A 22,709-nucleotide genomic window follows, 5' to 3' on the forward strand; every position below is an offset into this window, starting at 1 on the left:
AGAAAAGGGACCAGCAAAGAAATGGAAAAGACGTTTTCCTCGCAAGTCAGAAGAGCAAAAGAAGGTGTTGAGGACAGAGAACAAATGCTTTATATGTGAGCAGCATGGCCACATTGCTTACAATTGTCCTACAAAAAAAAGGCCAGCTAATTCTGATGACAAGGAAGACAAGAAAGGAAAGAAGCCCATGGCTGGTCTAGTGCCAGATATGGTGGGCGACAAGCCAAATTCAGATGCACGTGAGCTTTGCAGAGCATGGGGAAAGGTCAGGGATCAAACAGTGCTTATCTTCTTTGATCCAGGTGCCAAAGTCAACTTCATTTCCCCAGAATTGGCTTCAAAGTTGGGAATCAGACCTGAAGAGATGGGGTATACAACAGAGGCAGGTTTGGCATGTCCTGGTCATACAGAGGCTATGACGCCCATCATTGGAAAGTTGCGTCTACATATCGAGTCCTATGTAGATACTGAAGAATTTTACATCATGCCACTGGACGGATGTGATGTGTTGTTAGGTATTCCTTGGTTGTTTCGTGTACAGGGAATCATGGATGCCTACAACAAAAAGATCAATGTACAGAGCAGGGGAAAGACTCACATTCTGGATGTAAAGCTTAAAGGGGAGTCTATTCCTATTGTATCAGCTTCTGCTATTACTTCTGTAATGAAAAAGCATCTTTCTGCGTACTTGGTTTTTGCACGTGAAGTGTCAGATTGTGATGAATCAAATTTATCTATGCTAGATAAAGAAAGGTCAATGTTTTTACAACAATATAGTGACTGTTTTTCTGATTCATTACCGTCTCAATTACCACCAGAGAGACCCGAGGACCATGCGATAGATTTGGTGCCAGGCAATAGCCCACCAAATAAGCCTCCGTACAGGGTTAGTGCGGCTCAGTAGAAAGAGATAATGGGCCAAGTACAGGAGCTGTTAGAAAAGGGGCTGATTCAGCCCAGTTCATCTCCATTCTGCTCTCCAATGTTGTTGGTGCAGAAAAAGGATGGCTCATGGCGTATGTGCATCGACTACCGTGCACTGAACAAGAATACCATCAAGAATAGGTTTCCTATACCTAGAATTGATGATATTATGGACAAATTAGGAGGAGTAGCTATGTTTAGCAGGATAGATCTAAAGAGTGGGTACCATCAGATCCGCATCATATCAGAGGATGTGCACAAGACTGCTTATAGAACGACGTTTGGCCTTTACGAATTTTTAGTGATGCCCTTTGGTCTCACAAATGCTCCTGCTACGTTCAATAGGATGATGGACAGAATTTTCCGTCCACACCAACAGTTTGTTAGTACATTCTTTGATGACATGATAGTCTACTCAAAGAATGAAGAGGAGCATAGGCATCACTTGGCCATTGTGTTCAAAGAGCTACGCAGTCATACGTTGCTCATCAATGCAAAGAAAAGTGAGTTTTTTCTGGAAGAGATTCACTTTCTGGGACACATTGTCTCAAAGGATGGTGTCAGAATGGATCCTGCAAAAGTTGAAGCGATCAAGTCATGGCCAAATTTGAAGACGGTGCATGATGTCCGAAGCTTCTTGGGACTATGCTCCTATTATAGAAGGTTTATCCGAAATTTCGTTGAGATTGCTTCACCTTTACATGCTCTTCAAAAGAAGGCAGTCACCTTTAGATGGACACAAAAAGAGATTTCAACTTTTAATCTCTTAAAGGAAAAGATGACTTCAGATCCAGTCATTGTGTTGCCAGACCTTAGGAAGTCATTTGTGGTCCAATGTGATGCCTGCGGTAGTAGCATTGGTGCAGTGCTAATGCAAGATGGCAGGGTAGTAGCCTATGAGAGCAGAATTTTGCAAGGGCCAGAGATGACCAAGCAGGTCTATGAGAAAGAGTTACTGGCTGTGATTCATGCGCTCTTAAGTTGGAAACACTACCTGCTAGGTGCAGACTTTGTTGTCCAAACGGACCATCAGACCTTGCGATACTTCTTGACACAGACAAAGTTATCTGAGAAGCATATGCGATGGGCAAATATCTTGTCCATGTTCCATTTTCAGATTGTGCATGTGGAAGGCAAGAAGAATGTTGTGGTTGATGCCTTGTCAAGGAAGCCACAAATTTCACCTGTGTCGATTCCTTATCATCATGAACTTGATGATATGAGAGAACAGTATGCAAATGATGAAGATTTTGCAAGGGTCTTCGAGCAGCTAATGGATGGACAACGTCATGAACACTATCTTCTTAAAGACGGGTTCATGATGATGCATGGCAGATTGTGTGTCACAAAGCCATTGCGACGCAAAGTTATGGAAGAGAGTCATGTCCCACCGTATACAGGGCATCGTGGTATTGATGCTACAGTTAAAGCGGTTGAGACATTCTTCTACTGGCCTACATTGAGAAGAGATGTAGATGCCTTTGTGCGAGAATGCCTAATATGCCAAAAGGTCAAGTTTGACAGGAAAAAGACACCAGGGTTATTGCAACCACTACCAATTCCAGATAAACCATGGGAAAGTATTGCTATGGATTTTATCTTTGATCTTCCGAGAACGCAGACAGGAAACGATGGTATTTGGACCATTATTTGCAAATTTAGCAAACAGGCTCATTTTATTTCTGTCAGGAAGAAGATAAAGCCAGATCAGATGGCACGCTTGTTTATGAGCAATATTTTCAAGTATCATGGCATGCCACAGTCGATTGTTAGCGACCGTGATCCACGCATGACAAGTTTGTTCTGGAGAGGCTTGTTTGAGAATATGGGCACAACGCTCAAATTCTCTTCGTCATTTCATCCTCAAACAGATGGGCAGTCAGAAGAGGCAAATTCTACTGTCCTAGATCTATTGAAGTGCTATGTGTCAGAGCATAAAGGAAAGTGGGAGCAGTATTTTCCATTGGTGGAGTATGCATACAATAATACAGTGCATTCATCAACTGGCAAGGCACCTTTTGAGATAGTTGAAGGTGGCAAGAAAGTTCCTCTCATACTGCATACAAAGGACAAGATATTTGAAGCAGATAAGTATGTTCAGGACATGGATGAAATGTACAAGAAGGTCAAAGTGGCCTTAGAAAAGACTCAGGCAAAGCAAAAGAAAGCAGTTGATCGTCACCGTCGTGAAGTGGTATATTCACTTGGTGATTGGGTGCTTTTACGCTTTGAAAAGGCAAGGTTAAAAAAGATGAAGGGCAAGGTAAGACTGTTTCCAAAGCTCAGCATGCGTTACTATGGGCCTTTTCAAGTGTGCGACATAATCAGTGATGTTGCATATAGGTTGAAATTGCCTAACAGTTGGAAGATTCACAATGCGTTTCATGTAAGTCTTCTCAGACCCTATGTGGGTGATGTGCCAGAAGATATGCCAGTTGAAGATCAGCCGGAAGTCGAGGAACTTGACGAGATCTTGGTCCCGGAACAGATTTTGGCACACAAAGAAAGGAAAGTGAAAGGCAAGGTTGCTAGGCGTTACTTGGTAAAGTTCAGAAACTATCCACCAATGGATGCTAAGTGGATGGAAGAAGGTGAACTTGCAGAGTCACCAACTATGTTATAACGTTACCTTGAAGCCTTCGGTTTGCAACCTACCTTGACCCCATGAGTTTCAGAGCTACATGGATTGTCAGTGTGACAATGGCTTTTGAAACAAATGATGTACATGGTATTTAAAGTGAGCTCAAATGAAATACCTGTTACATGAATGTTAGAGCTGTACAGATTGTCAGTTTGGCAATTCCTCTTATGGAATGTCCAAAAGTGTGCTTAGTGCTATAGAAGTGAGTATTTCTTGTCAGTTTGTCAAGGATACAATGATTGCTTCTATTAAAGTGTACATGTGTAACTGTATTCTTAAACTGTCGGTTTGGGTATGCTCGAAAGTGTTACGGGATCCAACGTGTACTATAAGATAGTGGCAAAATGTACAGCTACCATTTTGTCATTAGAAAGTTAGTGACTCAAAGCAATGGCACAGTGCGAAGTTACCACTATGTCATTGGGACAGGGTTCACACGCAGGCAATACATGAGTCGACGAGGTGTTGAATACACCAAGGTTGACAATGAGCATGTATGTGTCGTATATGTGTCGACAGGTGTTGAATACATCAGTGTTGACAGTAAGCATGTACGACATAGATGCAAACGAGGACGTTTGAGATTTCAAGAGGGGGGTATGTCACCAGCGTGTGACTACTATCTATCCTTTTTGTTGATTTCTTTCTTATTATCTATTTACTTTCACTTTTTGGAAACACCCTTCGGGAAATCTAACTGCCCTGCATTGCATAGCTAGTGTGGAACTGTCCAGAGGGAGTCCAGGCCTGAGGGCAAGAGAGCACTAAGGTTGGACAAGGACTATGGTTAGCCAAAGTGGGGTCATTGACTAGCCAAAGTGGAATCCTTTGCTACAGAGGCTACATTTCAGTTCTGGATGTGGCGCAGTGTACAAAGAGGGTCGGATGACCTAGAAAGATACAATGGCAGCATCTCCTAAAATTTAGGGAACTGCTATTTTGGGACCCGAAAATGTGTTTGCATCATTACCTCCGGAATGACAAGGGGAACATTTTCTTACTCTGTCGTGAAGTCAACTGGGCCACCAGTTGGGAGATTTTTAGGCGGCAACCCCGAAACGGGAAAATGCTTGTAAATGTGCCAAGTGGCACATTCTGGTGCACTTGCCTCCTCAAGGAAGAAGTGGCGCTGAATTTTAAGCTGGGAGGGCTCATTTTTCAGATTTTGTCACAGGTTAAGAGCTATGGAGTGCTTGCTTTCCCTCTTATGCACGATGCGGTGCCAGGAGTGATGCCCTGCACGCTACGCACTGCCCTCTCTCTCCCCTTTGGCAGTATGTTAAGCCCCACTAGTGGGCTCTTCATTTGACCAATGTACAGTTGTGTGGGTTCATGCGCGATTGCCGAGGCTAGAGCCTCTTGCACAGGTACTGGATTAGCTAGCGGCTAATCCCCCGTAGGTACAGGTGAATTCGGAGAGGTTTCATGCCAGAAATCTCGTCCGATTCAAAGGGCAAGTAGCCCTACAGATGCGGGAGCTCGAGGACTTGCTACGGATGCGACCGGCACGCGAAACGGAGCCCGAAACAGTGAATTACAGCCTGCTGTGTATTTTTGCAGGTTTAGGGTTTTGGCCCTAAACGGACCCTAATACCCCCAGGAGGTTCGGGGACGCAAGGGGACCGCTGTACAGGCGATCTGGTGCATTTTCAAGGCTGAAAACAGAGAATTCAGCGTGCTGCAGATTCTCGCCAGGTTTTGCAAAGTGCCCGTATGCTTCGGGAAAGTCAGTCAATGCGTGGGAATACTGACTATGAAGGGTTCTAGTACAGTTATGCTGCCGAAATCGGGCTGGAACAGTGGAAATTCAGCCGAGTTTGTGCGGGGCAGCGTGTAGGGATCCACAGCGTTTATTCCCTCTTTTGAACAATAAAGAAATACCGAAAGGGGCGCCTAAGTTAGGGGCCAATCTGGTGTCGGTCTACTCATACAGGTGCAATCTAGCAGCCTGTATCCCTCTCCCCTTTGTTGTGTCTTGAAAGTACAGGTAAAATAGACGACTAATAATGGGTGAAAGCTAAATCAAGGTTTGAAGTAAAGTCTACCGCCCTTTTTGGATTGAACAGGCCGGTTTCACTATGTCACTTCGGATGAACACAGTGCGCATGACCTTATCCTTGGTCGTGCATGGATGCATACACATAAAAGCCAATTCAACTGGGAAGGCCATAGTATCAACATTACCTTTGGTACGTCAACAATCACCCTTCCAACGGCTTCCCTGACGAAAGTCCACCCAGACCTTTCAGAACCAACAACATCTCCTACGGATTGCCAAAAGCCAACAAACAGGCGTAGTAATCGGAAAAACAAACAAGCACTTCAAAAAAGATGGCTGCCGAACAAGACACTACAAGCTCAAAATTTCTACACAGGCACCAAACAGATCTACGTACCCAAGACCACAGTCACTTCAATACCCACGCCACAGATCAAGCTTCAAATACAACCAAAGCAGAACGTGTCATCTCGACACCAATGGATCCCAAAAATGCTGCTTCAAGCACAACACTTTTATCAAGGCAACGGCCATATTTGGGTCCTGAAAACCAAAGTTGACTCAGTCACTAAGTGCCAAATTCATCCACAATCCAAGCCATTGCCAAAGGTAGCAACTTCACAACAATGGATACCAAAAGCGCTGCGACAAGAGCAGCATTTCTACAAAGGCAATCGTTACATTTGGGTGCCAAAAGCACACCGACGCTCAAAACAGCACAAAGCTCCGAATCCAGTAAAACAAACTGCGCAAATGCAGCCACCAAAGTCACAACTTATGGTCCGCAAAGTATGGACTAAAGTCCACAAACCAGAAACAACGGCCATAAATGTAAAGCTCAACAAAGGTAAAGGAAAGCAATGTCTAGAAGTGTCGTATTCAACATCAGAATTGAATACCATTCGCCAAGCGATTACGGACTTGCCATCAAGCTCCATTTACCTTCCAAATTTGCAACTTCAAGCCAAACACATCCAATTCCAACAAAGAGCTCAATTACTTCAAGAAAAACTATTTGGTAAGAGTTCTTTAAAACCAAAAAGTCAAGTCGCTGTTCGCTAACGCAAACAGCATAAGCGTCAAGAGTCAGGCAATTCGGACCACCAAATGAGTTCGGATATTAGTCCTAAAGCTTCAAGTCTTATACACTGTCATAGATTGCATGCACTACATAATAAACTTATTTGATGTGCATACTTCTAAGCCGGGAGGCTAGACTACTTAAATATGTCGCTTACGCCGGATGGGTAAGCATAAGAGTCGAAGTCTACTAAAACTTAACAAACAGATGTTGATGAAAAAAAAAACATGTCCACACATCCCAAACACTTTGAGCATGTCCGAGGGCAGACATGCAATAGACAGGGGAGAGTACGCCGACATACGGACACTACACTCACTTGAGCACATCACGAGCGAATCTGCGAGGACATTCTGGTGAGATGAGGGATAAACCTCTGCTACAAACGCCACTTGACACGTTAACGTCGGGACATGTGCAAACATGTCTGTCATTAACTCCTCGAGTACCCATAGCTACTACTTGCACTAGCATACTTAGGTTTGCATCTAGTCGTGCATTTAGGGTGTCAATTCCACGATACATGCATTAGACACCTTAAGTAAATACCTACGCACATGAGTGTGCACAAGTAGGTCGCCAACGCAAGTACGGATCTAATTGAACAAAAAGTGCAATCCTTCTGCACAGTCACTTGGCATGTGAAGCGGATGCTCAAGCACATGCCAAGGCCAACAAGGAGCTCATTGAACAAAGAGTGCAGTCCTTCTGCACAAACATCTGGCATGCGAAGCGGATGTCCAAGCACAAGCATTGGATGCACCAGATGTGGCACATGTGGAAAACAATGTCCACACCTCAAGTCCGTGTTGAGCGTATTGGGCAACAAGGAAGACTCAGCTCGATTCTGCCTAGCAAAACCTTTGGTTCAGTTAGTGGCAGAATCAAACCAAGAATCTCGAGCAGAGCGCGAAGATCCTGCAATGCAACCATCCAACAAGGCGAAGGCATTGCAGCGCTTAAGGCAACCAAAGAGAGGGTGAAGAAACTTGTTGCAATGCCGAAGCAACTCCAAGATTACGTGCTAAAGTTGGATGGAGCTCTAGCAAGGATATGTATGGGGTGCCTAAGTGACTAAACAGGAATGGCTGATCCGTACAAAGCAATGGTCGAAGAAGGGAGAAGTGTCGCAGTGTCACATCATAACGGCACAACAACCATCAAAAAGAACGATGTATAGAGCTCGTCACAGCAGGTTAACTGTCATGCCTCAGGAGCGGCAAAAAAATAGACAGGGGGGAGGGTGACATGGTGGTCAAAAGCGATGTCAACTTCAAAATCTAAGGTGAAAAAAGGACGAAAGAAAAAATGAAGCAAAGAGCAGAAACGGTGGGAACGGCAAGAATCTGCAAGCAGACAGCAAAGAAATGCAAAGAAATGGTCGTAACTCAAAATCAAAAAATGAGTTCAAAATTTTGCAAAAGCCAAAGTGCTTAGAATTTCAAGCTGATCACCTGCATATACCCATCTGCTCTCGGGTTACTCCATTGATATACATAATGACAATGGAGTAGAATATCTGCAAGGCAAAAAGTCAAAATGAAAAATTGCCCTCACCAACATGTTTGCAAGGTCCAAAACTATCAGCACAAGCAAGATGAGGCCAAAAAGCTATGTCGATGGAGTAAATGTCGATGGAGTAACAAATTGGAAATACACCTATTTACTAGCAGATTAGGTCAAAAGGGCTAAAGCAAGGAAGCACAAGGGCAAGCAAGATTTCCAAAGGTCTCCCCGCGAAGATTGCTACTGCCTTCCGACACTCCACACGTACACGGTGAGTGATTCATGCATTGCCGGGCATACGCCCCGCGGTCTAGCTTAGGTACAGGTACCGTGCAGGGGTTCATCCCCGAGGTTGTGTGTGCACACCTCCTATTTCGGGTTGCGAGAGTGGATTTGCACTCCCTCACCTTCCCGACGATCACTATAGTAGCGGAACTCTGCCGAATTTTTCGCAGATTCCCTCACTTAGAAAAAAGAGTGCACAATGGTGAGGAAGAGGAAAGGAGATGAGGGCGAAGAGCAGGCGCGAGCAAAACGCACACAACTTCCTGCGCGCAAAGATGGCCAGTCAAGCGAGACCACTGACGACGAACAAGCACCGCCACCAGTCCCTTTTGAAACCAGCCCGTAGGGCGGTAGGCGTTGGCTTTCACCCGAAATTCTTTACTTTAAACACACACACAGAGCACTTTGCAAAGAGAACCTGCGACGGGAGTTAACACTTGAATACACACACGGCTCGGAAGCTAGAATGCTCCGAGCAGACGCCGACAACCTGTAGGCCCCAATATTGGCGCCCCTTTCGGTATTTCTTTATTCTTTAGGAGGGTAAATTACAAGGTAAGGTCCTAGGAATCCTTCACGTGTATCCACCTAGATACCATTTGATTTGGCCAAATTTCGGCAACATAAAAACCCCAAAACTTGCGCGAAACCAATTCCCCTGCTGGAACTCGCTTGCACTGCCGTATACCCTCTGATTCCTGTCCAAAAACAGTAAATTCAGCACGCTGTATTTACTGGTTTTTGCCCTGTTTTCAGCCCCCAAACAGTCCCCTAACTGTCCTCTGCCAGTGGGGCACGATTCCCAATGATCCTGGCGTCCGTATGGCTGAAAAACAGTGAATTTACAGCGCATACACAGCGCTGATTTTGCACCTGTACGGTGAGGTTATGACCCTCACCAGTGCCTGCTTTGGAGCAGCAGCTAGCTACCCCTGTTCCTGCTCAAGGAGGCTCTTGCCTCAGCACAAAAGCATGAACCCACACAACTGTACATCAGTCAAATGAGGAGCCCTCTTGTGGGGCATCACATAACTGCACGTAGGGGAGAGAGAGAGCAGTGTGTAGTGTGCAGGGCATCACTCCTAGCACCACACTGTACATGAGAGGGAAAGGAAGCACTCCATAGCTCTTAACCTATGACAAAAGCTGAAATGAGGCCTCTCCCAGCATAAAAATCAGCGCCCATTTTTCTGCAAGAGGAAAGTTCACGAAAATGTGACACTTGGCGCATTTTCAAGCATTTTCCCGTTTCGGGTTCGCCGCTTAAAAATATCCCAACCGACGCGTCAGTTGACTTCGCGGCAGAGTTATAAAGTGTTCCCCTAGTCATACCGGAGGTAATGACGCGAACACATTTCACGGCCCAAAATAGCAGTTCCCTAAATTTTAGGAGATGCTTCCGTTGGGCTCCCACTGGTCTTCTGACCATCTATCCTCATTGGAGCCGCATCCAAAAATGCAATGTGGCCCAACTGTCGGATACTTTTTGTTGGTAGTCCCACCTTGACTTTACGCCTTAATTGAGTTCACTTCCTAGTATCCACCAACTTGCTAAGTGCGACGGGGGGACCTATATGATCTTGCTCTGAGCCTAGACATCCTCTTACCATACGAATTCCAGTGCCGACCACTTCCCGTCTGCGGGTGAATCTACCGTTCACATTGGCCATACAATGTCCGACCGTTTGCTACTTCAAAAAGAGGGTCTCAAAAAAAATAAAATAAACCCCATTGGAAAGAAACCAACAACCAAGGTTAGCAATTGCCACATCTCTGTGACATGGTTAATAACTGCCACGTCCTCGTGACACCTTTCATAGTGGACTTCTACACAGCAGACTGCTTTGTAGACGCTCCATTAATGATAGCAGAAGAAACAGTGGTGGTACAAGGCACTTTTAGGGATGAAAGAGGAAGAGAGGTGCTGGTACACGTGCCGGCACGGAGTTTTTTCAACCTAGACACGTTAGATCCAAACGCTGCGAATATTTGGGACAGCTTATGCTTGGCCGAGTATTTCGCTCTACTGGCATGGGGACCTGACCTCAGAAGGGCATGGGAAGCATTGAGCACCCTGAACAAGGAATTCCGGTGTCAAGTAACGGATTTTACAAGAGGAAAAAAAAACTATGCAGCTTTCACGGCAGCTGGTAAGAGAAGCCCTGCACCTAAGGTATTGCGAATATTGTCTTCAACGACAAAGCGCAAAAAGATTCAGACAGGGTACTATGCACAGATGAGGCTGAGCCGAGGTGGGACCAGCTGAAGTGCCAAGCAATCAGGCTGGCACTACAAATCCATATGCAACACCTTCATGTTTCGTACCCTCATAGGTGGTCTGCACCAAAGAAAGCAATAGCGGTTCATTACACATCAAGGCAAACAACACAACTTGAATTAAAGAGGGATTATGTAGGAACATTCCTACATAAAATTTCTTTAGCAAGCCAGAGCGCTGTGACGAAGGGAGAAAGTGAGGCATCAAGGAAAACATGGCCGTATCTCGGGGCAGTATTGCCTCTGACAAGGATTGTATACCATGCACTGGGCAGGCGACGTCTGCCAGAACCTTGGGACAAGCTTGAAGGGTCTCAGATCAGTAGCTTAACCATTCCAAGCACCAAGCCTAAAAGACCTCACAAGCCAATCAAGCCAAAGAAGACGCAAACCCCCAAAGGAAGACCGGCTACAAGACGTACGCCGGGGCAACCATCTGATGAGCCAACAGAAGAGACACACCCCTTGATTGAAGAAGAAAGGGAAGAAAGTATGCTGCTAGAAGCATTAAATATAAGCAAATCCGAAGCAAGTACTTCATCAGGCGCAAAATCTTTTGAAAAGATAAATGAAGAGGATGAACAAATGCGGGAAGCCATCCGCAGAAGTTTGCTTGAGACGCACATAAGCCGAGTAAAGCAATCATCGGCATGGGTCTCAACTGCGAAGGGGTTAACATATTCAGAGGAAGACATGGCGACTGTTCGCCAAGTCTTGATCAACTTTAACCAAGACCCAAAGGCAGTTTTGGGCTTGCATAACGCACTCGAACTTTGACGTAAGAAAAGGAATAAATATCTCGAAGAGAAAGAAGCAGAAGAACAAGCAGAAAGAAAGAGAAAAAGAGAGGAATACGAAAAATCCATGAAAGAAAAAGGGAAAGCAAAGGTGGATGAAGAAGGGCCTGCCCCACAACGGTCACCAAGTCCAAGGCCGGCAAGCCCAACACCAGCTGAATCATCTCAAGATCCCCAAGTACTTTGCCAAATCCCTGAAGCATTAATCAGCCAAGAAACTAAAGTAAAGATCCTCTCCTGGAACGAAAGGATCAAACAAGAAACACAGCAATGGCTGAGCAAAGAATGCGAGGAGGCTTTTGAAGAAGAAAAGGCAAAGGATCAAAGACAAGCTGAGAGAAATATACAAAGGAATCAGGATCTGGTGGAGTGTCTAGCGGACAATGCAGAATTGCTGTTAGCAGACAAAATGTGGTGCCAAAGTTTGATCCAGATAAATATAAAGGAATATGCAATAAGGTTAGATCAAAAGCTGGAGCTCAGAGAATCAATACGCAGCAATGCCAATTTGGCGGCTTATTTAAACGAGGAGCTCAATATGTTGGCGGAAATCCAATTAGAAATCAACGAAAAGTATGAAAAGCATGTTCAGGAGCAGACGAACCTTGTCAAGGCCAATAAAGAACTTAAAAGTAAGATCAATGAAAAGGACAATGCTAGAGAGAAGGCCATAACTGGTAAGGGCAAGGCTGGAGTTGACTCTCAAGGCTGATCTAAGTCCAAAAGGGGATATAAACTATTAATTAGCCTAGCTAAGTCCAAGCAAAACTCATAATGCTTTACAGGGTCCAGTTTGCACACCGGAAGGTCCTGGAAGTGTAAAGAGAGGTAGTTCCTAAGGTTGCCTATGGGTCCCAAGAAAGGTCTAAGGCACATTAATTAAATGTATTAATAAGGTTACAAGGGGGATAAAGGTTCCTTGTTGGTCATATGCATTCCCCATATCTTACACTAAGGTTTCAGCAAGGTAATTTAACTCAAAATGGCCTTTTGGCACATTTTCTCTCTAGAATTATACATTCTGTCTAGAATGGGGATGAGAGAGAGTGGGTAATGGTCAAACAAAGGAGGCATAGGTTAAATTCCTCTAGAAAGACCTTATAGAAGCTCCAAAATAATCAATTATGTGGTTAAAGTAAGTCCAGGGCTTTAATTTTAGCAAAAATCACATTCTCTCTAGAATTTAGGCTTCTACCAGCTAAAGGAGGGGAGAAGAGTACTTGCAAGGAGAGGCGCATGTTTGAGGTAGGGGTTCTTCGACATGCAGAGGCTTAAAAGTGTGAACATATGTGGCTATTGGAGGCTTAAAGCCCAATTTTTAGAAAAGCAAGTCACTTTTTGCTATTTTTGGCAGAGAGAGAGAGGGGCCCTTGCTTTTAGAAAACACGTGAGCTTGAAGAGGGTTATCTCACTATGTAGGGGGCACTTTGGAGTAGGGACAAGACCTCCAAGCTTCTCTCACCAAGCTGGAGGTCTTCATGCTGTCAAGTTTATGCATAGCTCCAAGGTTGAGGTACTTCTCCAAGGGAGCCCCATGCCAGCAGACTTTCTATGGAACCGCTCCATGTACTTGAATCTTGAGTTTTGGAGATGTGTTAGCTAAAAAAATGGTTTTCTCTATCTATCCTTTACTCATCTAAGTACTAGGGCTCTGTACTTTCTCACGGTACAAGCACCACTAATAGGGAGCTCCATGCTAATACTTAGCTTCTGAAATCACTATCTTAAGCTATTCTATGCTACATATTGATATAACTATTTGATATCTCTTTTGTTCAATCTCCCCGTAGTTCTAGCAATCCAAGTGGTTATTGAGGGCTTGGGAGTTGGACTATGTTGCCTTGGAAAGGCTTTGTGAGGTTGCCAAACAAGGAACTTGCTAGCATGGCTAGCTATGTGTAATAAACTACTCTTTTGAGCTACAAGTAATACAAAGCCTTTTAAGGGGCCAGCTCAAGGAAATACTTTCGGCCCTCTCCACTAGGTCGTGTGTATTTAGGTGGAACTTTTTCCACTATGTTTATCAATTGTTGGTTGCTAATGTCTATGTGAGTTGTTGATAATATGCATGATTCTTGCGATAATTAGTGACACAGTATTATCATTAGCACAATTTAGTTACTCTTATAGGCGTGAAAGACTACACTATCCTTACATGAAATGGTTTTAGCTATGCTCTAAAAGACTCATTGTAATGTTCTGACACAAGTGTAAGGATGATCTATTAGTGTTAGATAAAAGATCCTTAAAAGTTAGATATGATGGGAAGCTTACCCTAGAGAATGTTTAGCATGATTGCGTCTCCTAAACACCTTCTAGCCTAGCCAGCTAATCTAGGAATGGTTTGTACTCAAAGAGGATCCAGAGTACTATGGGCCCAGCCTCATTAAAATACAAAGTTGAGGACGGCTATGATTTTAAGAGAAGGGTAATGTCACCAACCTATATTAGCTTAACACTAATATATACATTAATGACATTTACCAAATGACTATAGTAGCTATCTCTATTAAAAGGTGGCCAATATCTAGAGAGAGAAGGCCATAACTGGTAAGGGCAAGGTTGTTGTTGACTCCCATGGCTGAACTAAGGCCATAAGGGGATGGAAACTATCAAGTAGACTATCTAAGTCCAAGAGGAAATCACAATGCTTTACAGGGTCCAATTTGGACACCGAAAGGTCCCAAAAGTGTAGAAAGAGGTAGTTACTAAGGTTTTCTATGGGTCCCGAGAAGGGGTTAAGGCATAGTAATTAAACATACTAATAAGGTTACAAAGGTCTATAAAGGTTTCTTGATGGTTAGATGCATTGCCCATACCTTACACTAAGGTTCCGACAACTTAAATTAACTCAAAATGGCCAATTGGCACATTATCTCTCTAGAATTATACATTTTCTCTCTCTAGAATGGGGATGAGAGAGTGGGTAATGGTCAATTAAAGGAGGCATGAGTTAAATCTTTCTAGAAAGACCTTAGAGAAGCTCCAAATTAATCAATTGCATGGTTTTCGTGAGTTCAGGGCCTTAAATATAACAAAAAGCACATCCTCTCACTAGAATTTGACTTTTTTGAGCAAAAGGAGGGGAGAGAGACACATCCAAGGAGGTGTATGTTTGAGGGAGGTTTTATTGGACATGAAGAGGTTCAAAGTGTGCACATGTGTGGCTATTGGAGGCTTGCGACCTAAGTTTTAGAAAAGCATCTCATTTTTCACTATTTCTAGAGGAGAGAGTGGGGGAGTTACTTTTTAGCAACACGTTAGCTTGAGAGGGGGCTATCTTGCTGGGCAGAGGTGAGTTTGGAGCACAAACAAGCCCTACAGGCTTCTCTCATCTAGTCGAAGGCCCTCATGCTATCAAGTCCATGCACAATTCTACGATTGAGGTACTTCTCTAAGAGAGCACCATGCCAGACTTAGTGTCTAGAACCAGAGTTACCGGGGAACGCCCCCTAGCCCCCGTTCCGGCGTTCCCGGGGGCAGTTCCCTTCCCGAACGTTCCGAGACGTCCCGGAACGTTTGACGTTCCGGGTGGCCAGTGCAAACCGGAACGGCCGTTCCGTAACGTTCCGGAACGCCCCCGGAACGTTCCGGAATGCCCCTGGAACGGCCAACGGCTACAAACAAATTTGGCAAAAATTGAAAAAATTGAAGTAAATGTTTGGGCTTTGTTTTGAAGTGTGCAAGGCCTCAAGGACTCATAAAATGCACCCCCCTCCCCCTTTCTCTCCACAAGCTAATCCTCAAGGCTCAAGCTCTCTCCCTCTCACACTCTCAAGATCTCTCCCTCTCAAGACTCACTCTCTCAAGGCTCAAGGCTTCACGCCTTCAAGCTCTCTTCCTCTCCCTCCCACTCTCTCAAATCTCTCCCTCTCCCTCTCCCTCTCACTCTCTCTCGTCTCTCCCTCCCTCTCTCTCTCTCTCTCTCTCTCTCTCTCTCTCTCACATCATCATCTAGTCATAGCAAGGTTGAATGGTCTTCAAAACGAGTTTTTTGTGAGTATTAGAGTCAAAGCACTCTAATACTCCTTGTATTTAAACACAAGGAGCTAAAAATGCACTATTTGGGTGTTTTTTATACCTCCCGTTCCGCGCCGTTCCCGTTCCGGACCCCTAGCCATTCCCCCGTTCCGCAGGTGTCACAAAGTGATGACGTGGCGGACAGCAAAAACCCTAATTTCTGCCAGAAACCCTAAAATTCCTGCAAACCCTAATTTTTGCCAAAAACCCTAAATTCCGGAAATCGCGGAGGCGGATTATTAAAAAAATATATTATTTTTGTTTTATTTTTTTTTTGGAAAATGATGAGCGACGCGAATTTTGCTTTTGCTTTTTTTTTATAAAAAAAAGAGAAAAGACTCTCAAGAGAGAGAGAGAACTGATGCTTTTGATTTTAAAAGCTTTTGGGGCTCTGCTTTTGGGCATCCCTTGTAACCTTTAAATTAGTGGTGAGGGCCTCACTTCTCAGAGCATCTGGACGCAGAGTCTGAGAGTGAAACCCTAACCGCTCTCTTGTACTTTGATGATTGATTAATACAAAAAGAAATACCGAAAGGGGCACCAGTCTTTGGGGCCAATATCTCTAGGCACGGAACTCCGCCGGGCCAGTGCAAATCTATTGTGATCTGTGAATTGTTTTGAAGTGGTTATTTGGTGCTGTCGCGGTTGATTCTTGACTTGGAGTGTCCAAGTTTGTTACAGCAGGGATCCCATCGCCGTTCCCGTTCCGCGTTCCGGGTAACCATGTCTGGAACTACTCTATGTGCTTGAATCTTGAGTTTTGAGATCCATTGGCAAACAAAAAGGTTTTCTCTATCTATCCTCTACTCATCTAAGTCTAGGTACTCTGTACTTTCTTGCAGTATAGGCACCACTACAAGGGAGCTCCATGCCCAAACTTGGCTTCTAAAATCACTCTCTTATGCTTTTCTATCCTCTGCTCATCTAAGTCTAGGTACTCTGTACTTTCTCACAGTATAGGCGCCACTACAAGGGAGCTCTATGCTCAGACTTAGCTTCTAAAATCACTCTCTTTTGCTATTCTATGGTACATATTGATATCTCTCTTTGATATCTCTTCTGTACCATCTCCCCCCAGTTCTAGTAATCCAAGTGGTTACCAAGGGCTTGGGAGTTTGACTACGTTGTCTTGGCAAGGCTTTGTGAGGCTGCCAAACATGGATCTTGCTAGCATGGCTAGCTTTGTGTATTAAACCACTCTTTTGAGCTACAAGTAATACAAAGCCTTTAGAGGGGAGGTTGGCTCAAGGAAATATTTTTGGCCCTCTCCATTGTGTCAAAGGTATTGTGTCAAATTGTTTCCACTTTGTTTATCTATTGTTTGGTTGCTAATGTCTATGTGTGTTGTTGGTAATATGCATGATTCTTGTGAGAATTAGTGACAAAGTATTATCATTAGCATAGTTTAGTTACAAGAAATCTATCTAGACCCTAAAGGCCCTAGAGTTTTTCCATCTCAAAACAAGAAAAACAATTGAACACTTCCTAATTCAAATATCTTGGTCTAGACAAGGCTACTTTCTTGGCATCGGTCTTCCTTTTATCTACCTAAATTGAAGTTATAAATTCCTTGATTCCATCCCCTTAGTTCCTACTTCCTTTTTAGCCTATACAAAATAAGACCTTAAGTTGAAGACAATTTATTTCAAGTGAGGGTGCATAAAAAGGGTTTTGCACGTGGATGGGATCTCTTAATTTTAAAATGTAGCAAGACCCCGTGGGTGCGTGTGTACGGCTTGTCGGCCCTTTTATCCGTACTCTTGCCCACAAACCAATACTATTAAGACTTATGATAACCTCCGGGAATCCCTTGAGTGACCACAAGCCCCTGGCTGTCTCCCGCCATTGATTGAGAACCCAAATAATATGCTTCATGTTTGCAGTCTTGTTGACAAGGGAGACACGGGGAAGACTTAGAATCTTGAACTTTCCTAAGTCCTAGAGGTCCCTAATCAGCCTCTAAATCCACCTCCGTACATCTCTCACATCACTCTTCATCAAGGTATTTGGCATAGACTGGCATGGGGAGCAATCCCCCAAGGTAATTTGTAGACCCTTGAGACCATTGTTGTTCCTACCCATTTTCTTGTATGTGACCCCAAACTATGCTTAGTTTTTTTTGAGGTTGGTGTTTCAATCAATGACAAAACTTTAAACAACCAGTTGAGTATAGTCACTTTTGAAAGTGGAGAGAGAAAGTTGTACCTGGTCAAATTCTTACAGTTTAGCATAATCTCATGATGAAGAAAGCTAACTCATATGACTCCAACACTGCTAGCATAATAACTTTCCATATGCTGAAGTTGGTTCCCGTCAATTGCTTGCCAAGGGGAAACGTAAGAAGAGTGGGGGCCTTGATCGGCTTGTCGGCCAGATCTTGCAAATGCACTTTAGGGATCCTTCTTGAGGAGGGTTCAACAACCTCCTTGTCGTGTTTGATATGGGAGTCACGTTCCATTGCAAAAATTGTCTTGTGTCATGGAAAAAACACAGGGGAGAATGGAAAAAATGAATCCCAAACCACCTATTTGAACACCCTCCGCAACACCACTTGTTACAACTGCAATAGCACCAACAAAAACTCAGCTTTTAACATGAAAAACAGCAATACCTTCTCATTGAAAATAGCCTGCAAATGCTCAAAAATAGCCCCGAGCTTCATTGAAAAATGCAGTTAGCATTTGCTCCTTCAGTGTAGCAGACTCTGCTCTGATACAAGTGGAATGAAGTATTGTATGCCAAAGAAATGATTTCCAAGGCTCATTCTTGGGAAACAAATCACAAATGAAACACTTGGAAATCAACGCCCTGCTCTGCATCTCTGGGTCAATGATACCCAATCCACCCTCCTCACGAGGTAGAATACATGCGTGCCAAGCAACACAAGATCTAGTGTCATGAGTGCCATCAAAACCAGCCCATAAATAATTGCGCACTAAACGTCCAAGTATAGAGAGAACACCAGGATGTAGCATCTAGCAAGAGGCAATGTACCATGCAATGGCCAACAACACGTGGTTCACAACAATAGCTTGTCCAGCAACACCTAGTTCACAACAAGCCCATACTATAGAAAAAGGAATTGATCTTCTTGTTCCAAGCCTGCTTCAGCCCATAAAGAGCCTTTCACAACCTATAAACCTTTCCTTCAGATCTTGGAACCTTGAATCCAGGAGGTTGTTCAATGTACACCTCTTCATTGAGATCCCCATTCAAGAAAGCAGACTTGACATCCATCTAGTATACTGGCCACTAGCAATGAGGTGCCAATGCCAACACTGTCTGAATTGTGGTGATCCGCACAGTAGGAGAAAATGTCTCATCAAAGTCCACTACTGGTCTTTGGGCATAGCCCTTGGCAACAAGACAAGATTTGTGCTTATCCAAAGATCCATCGGACTTGTACTTGATCTTGTAGACCCGTTTCACTCCTATCACATTGCACCGTGGAGGCCAAGGCACAAGTTTCCATGTCTCATTCCACTCAATGGAGTCGATCTCAGCTTGCATGGCTTCCTTCCACAAGGAAAGTGAAAGGGATTCTCCAAGAGAAGTCGGTTCCCTGTCCTTCTAAATGGAGGACAATAAGGAATTGTTTACCTGTAAGAGTTCCGATGTAGCACTACTAGGATGCTGATGAGAGCGTCTAGTGAGTCCCTCTGACCAATCTGGAGGATACTCAATCACACCAAAATCTTTCAGTGTGTATACTGTTGAGATTGATTAGGCCAGGCAGAGCCACAAAAAAGCCCTCTCTCCTGGTATACTGTTCCTGGGAGTAAGTGGAGCAAGAACAAACACACACACACATACCAAACAGGAGATGTACATTGCTAACACCCCCTCTCAGCTCCTGGTTGGTTGCACAAACCAAGCGAGCTGGAGTGTGAAATATGTAATGGATGAAGTCAGCATCAAACACAAAGCTCTTCCATATAATTGAGTTGTAGGTACAATCCTTCCTGACAAGACCAACTCTTGGAGCTCTGAAGCGCGTCTGGTACATGCCTCTAGACCATCTTCACAATGCGGCTCCTCGCGTAAATAGGAAATAAACCACCTTAGTCTTCCACACTGTCTGAGTGCTTCTTTGTTTCCTTTAGGCGGAGGAAGCCCAGCTCTCCAAGTAACTGCTCAACCACAACTGCTTTACCTATAGCACGGTAGAAAGCCCGATTCTTAGTCTTAGTTGAGGATAAGGCAATGGTCGGTGGTCGTTTGCTACTCCACAAAATTGCTCTAGGTCCAAGAGAGTAAACATTGCTGAAAGTTGATTGCAAAGCATCTGGATCTCCTCCCTAATTTTCATCAGTCCACCCTTGAAGAACTAGAAAAGTACCATCACCTAGGGGATAGCATATGCCAACATTGGGTGACTGGCAGGGATATTTGAGGATCCAAAGACCCTCCTGCCGGCTCTGCATGAAAGAACTCAACAAGCTTACTATAAAAATGAGATCTAGCCTCGTGTGAAGAAGCCAAATCAACCATCCCACAAGTGTCCAATATAGATTTGAGTTGGCTGGCTCTGATGAATCAAAAATGGACAACTTTACATTAGGTTCCATGGGGGAAGAAATGGGGCATGTGTCCTCCATTCCAAACAGTTCAAGCAGCTCAGGGACATAGTGCCGCTAAGAAATAAACATCCCCCTCTGAGTTTGTAACACCTTCAAGAAATGGGGTAGACCCAAATCCGTCATCTCAAATGTCAAAGTAACATCATGACCTCCTTTCAAGACAAGGTCGAGAACATAGAGACTGATTAATATTACCATCCCACTGGCCTCTGTATATGTATAGGGTGGGACAATTTGGCTGAAGACCTTCTGAAGCCCTTACTATAAAAGAAAGAGTCATTCTGCGTGTTCCGTGCACGTGGTGCCTGCTTCAGCCCAAAAAGAGCTTTTGGCATCTAGTAAATCATCCCTTCAGCAGACATCAAGGAATAGTAAACCTATAAAAGTTCCATTGTAGCACTGCTAGGATACTCCATCACACCACAAAACTTTAGTGTGGCCAAAAGCCACTTAGGAACACGCACCACTGGAACATCCGTCTTCACTATATAACAAAGAAGATCTACAATTGTCTCCTCATTTGCCACTGCTAGAACTTCTGGCAAAGAGACCTTATCTTCAATTGGAGAGTTCAAAATAGGAGATTGACCATGGATCTTGTAGAATCCATGCTCCACTGAAGACTGACCATGAAGATTGTAGACTCCATGTTCCACTAAACCTCCTCTCACTTCCTGTCCAATAGCTTTTTCCTTAATGGACACTGTGTATTCTTTAAACACCACTCTCATTCCAAGCGTGCACTGCTCAAAAATAGACATGAGATGGTAGCCAAGAATTGGCTCATAATACACTATGGAGGTAAGATATCCTCCCTTGCCATCTGATAAGAACTCCAAGGACCCTTTGCTCTGGATAGGAAGTTGATTGTTGTTTCCAATGTAAACTTGACCAACATGAGGTATGAGATTGGTCATCTGGTCTGTGGAAGGTGTCATGTGCTTTGAAGCACCGCTGTCCCCAACAACCACTCCCGTGAATCACGGGTAGAGAGAATTGTTTCCACTGATGCCGACAAAAATAAGGGCTCATCTTTATCACCTCCAAGCGTACATATGCTAGAAACTACTGAACTGCATTACTGGAAGAAGTTGTAGAAGACTCCCCCCGCCTTGGGCACTGTTGCCAATAATGGCCCCACAACCATTGCAATACCTTTCTGCCTTCAAGGCATCTTGCTCCTCCTTGGTCTTCTGGGTGGTGACTCCCTTCTTTGCCTTCAGGATTTTGTTGCTGGAACCTCCCTTTTCCTTTGTACGGGCCACCTTGATGGCCACCTGTCAGAGCCTCTGGAGGTCCATCTTTGACTTGCTGTTGAAATTGTTCCTCTTGATCCACAACCATTGGCACCAACTCCTCCCAAGTCAAGACATTGAGATGGACATTGGTTATCAATGACAAATAGAAACCATAATACTTTGCGGGAAGATGTGACAGCAGCATTATGGCCATGTCCTCTGATGAGATCTACTTCCCCATGCTGAGTACTTCTTGTTGAAGGCTCTGGAGCTTGTTGATGTGCTTCGGCATAGATGGAGACTTGGACGGGTCCAATGTACTCATCTGCACTTCCAAAGAAACTCTTTTCATAGGGGATACCAACGCCAGATGTGTCCAAATCGCCCTTGCATTCATCATGTGCTTGATATGACTAAGCACTCTAGGAGTTACATTCAGAATGATGAATGAATGGATCTTAACATTTACATGGTCCCAAAGGGCACCATCTTCCACCTCATTAGGCCTGACACAACCACTGTCAATATGAAGAATGCCAACTCATATGATTCTAGTACCGCAAGATGATGACCTTCCATATGTTGTAGTAGGTACTTGTCAACTGCCTGTCCAGAGGAAACGTTGGAAGAGAAGGTACCTTGATTGGCTTGTCAACCAGATCTTGCAAAAATACCTTAGGGAATGGGTTGACAAGAGGGTTCAGACACCCCCTCTTCATGTTTAGTCTCTGAGTCACGCTCCATGGAAAGGAACGGTCTTGTGCTGAGGCAAAACGCAGGGAAGAATGCAAAAAAAATCCCCAACCGCCTATTTGATCACCCTTAAGAGGACCACTTGATGTCTTGGCAGTTGCACCACCAAAAACACAAATCTCAGCCCAAAAAATAGCAACTTCTCTCTGCTAAAAATAGCCTTAAAAATGCTCTGAAACACCCCCAAACTCAACACCAACAGCTCACGGACAGTTCTCCTTCGAAACAGCCCCAAACTTCGCAAAAAACCCAGCCTTTTTGGATCTTCTTCCTTCAGAATTGTAGCTCTGGTACCATGTCAAAGTGGCAGCGGAAAAGAGAGAGAGAGAGAGAGAGAAATTGTGGCATAAGGAATGGGCAGCAAGCAAGCAACCTGCAAAGGGTAGAGAAGAGAGAGAGAGGGCAATGGGAAGACAGAGAGGAAGAGGGCGATGGAGAGACAGAGAGATCAAAGTTCTGGGAGAGCCCACTTGTAAAGAAAACGCAGGTACAACAGGGCACACCTCTTGTGAGAAAATGCGAGAGAGAGAAAGAATACCTCAATCGCAGTACAACACAGGAAGGAGGGGGAGAGAGAGAGAGAGAGAGAGAGAGAGAGAGAAGGTGCG

At 44.3% G+C, this 22,709-nt stretch overlaps 2 protein-coding genes across 2 annotated transcripts in view; both read right to left on the minus strand.

The window, feature by feature from the left end:
• The window catches only part of LOC147460620 (uncharacterized), a 43,965-nt gene extending 25,773 nt beyond the window's left edge, over positions 1-18,192 (minus strand). Inside the window, exons 1-2 of the mRNA XM_086508235.1 lie at positions 18,142-18,192; positions 17,736-18,000 (exon numbers count right to left, since the gene is read on the minus strand). Of these exons, the coding sequence (XP_086364361.1) occupies positions 17,755-18,000; positions 18,142-18,192 (297 nt within the window). The 3' untranslated portion in view covers positions 17,736-17,754. The remainder of the gene's footprint in view (positions 1-17,735; positions 18,001-18,141) is intronic.
• Positions 18,118-22,709, minus strand: LOC147460621 (uncharacterized). The gene has a single exon (XM_086508232.1). The coding sequence runs from the start codon at positions 21,560-21,562 to the stop codon at positions 21,176-21,178; it is 387 nt and encodes a 128-aa protein (XP_086364358.1). The 5' UTR covers positions 21,563-22,709; the 3' UTR covers positions 18,118-21,175.

This window comes from Adiantum capillus-veneris, chromosome 3 (assembly GCF_014529385.1).
Source record: "Adiantum capillus-veneris isolate H3 chromosome 3, ASM1452938v2, whole genome shotgun sequence".
Lineage (NCBI taxonomy): Eukaryota > Viridiplantae > Streptophyta > Polypodiopsida > Polypodiales > Pteridaceae > Adiantum > Adiantum capillus-veneris.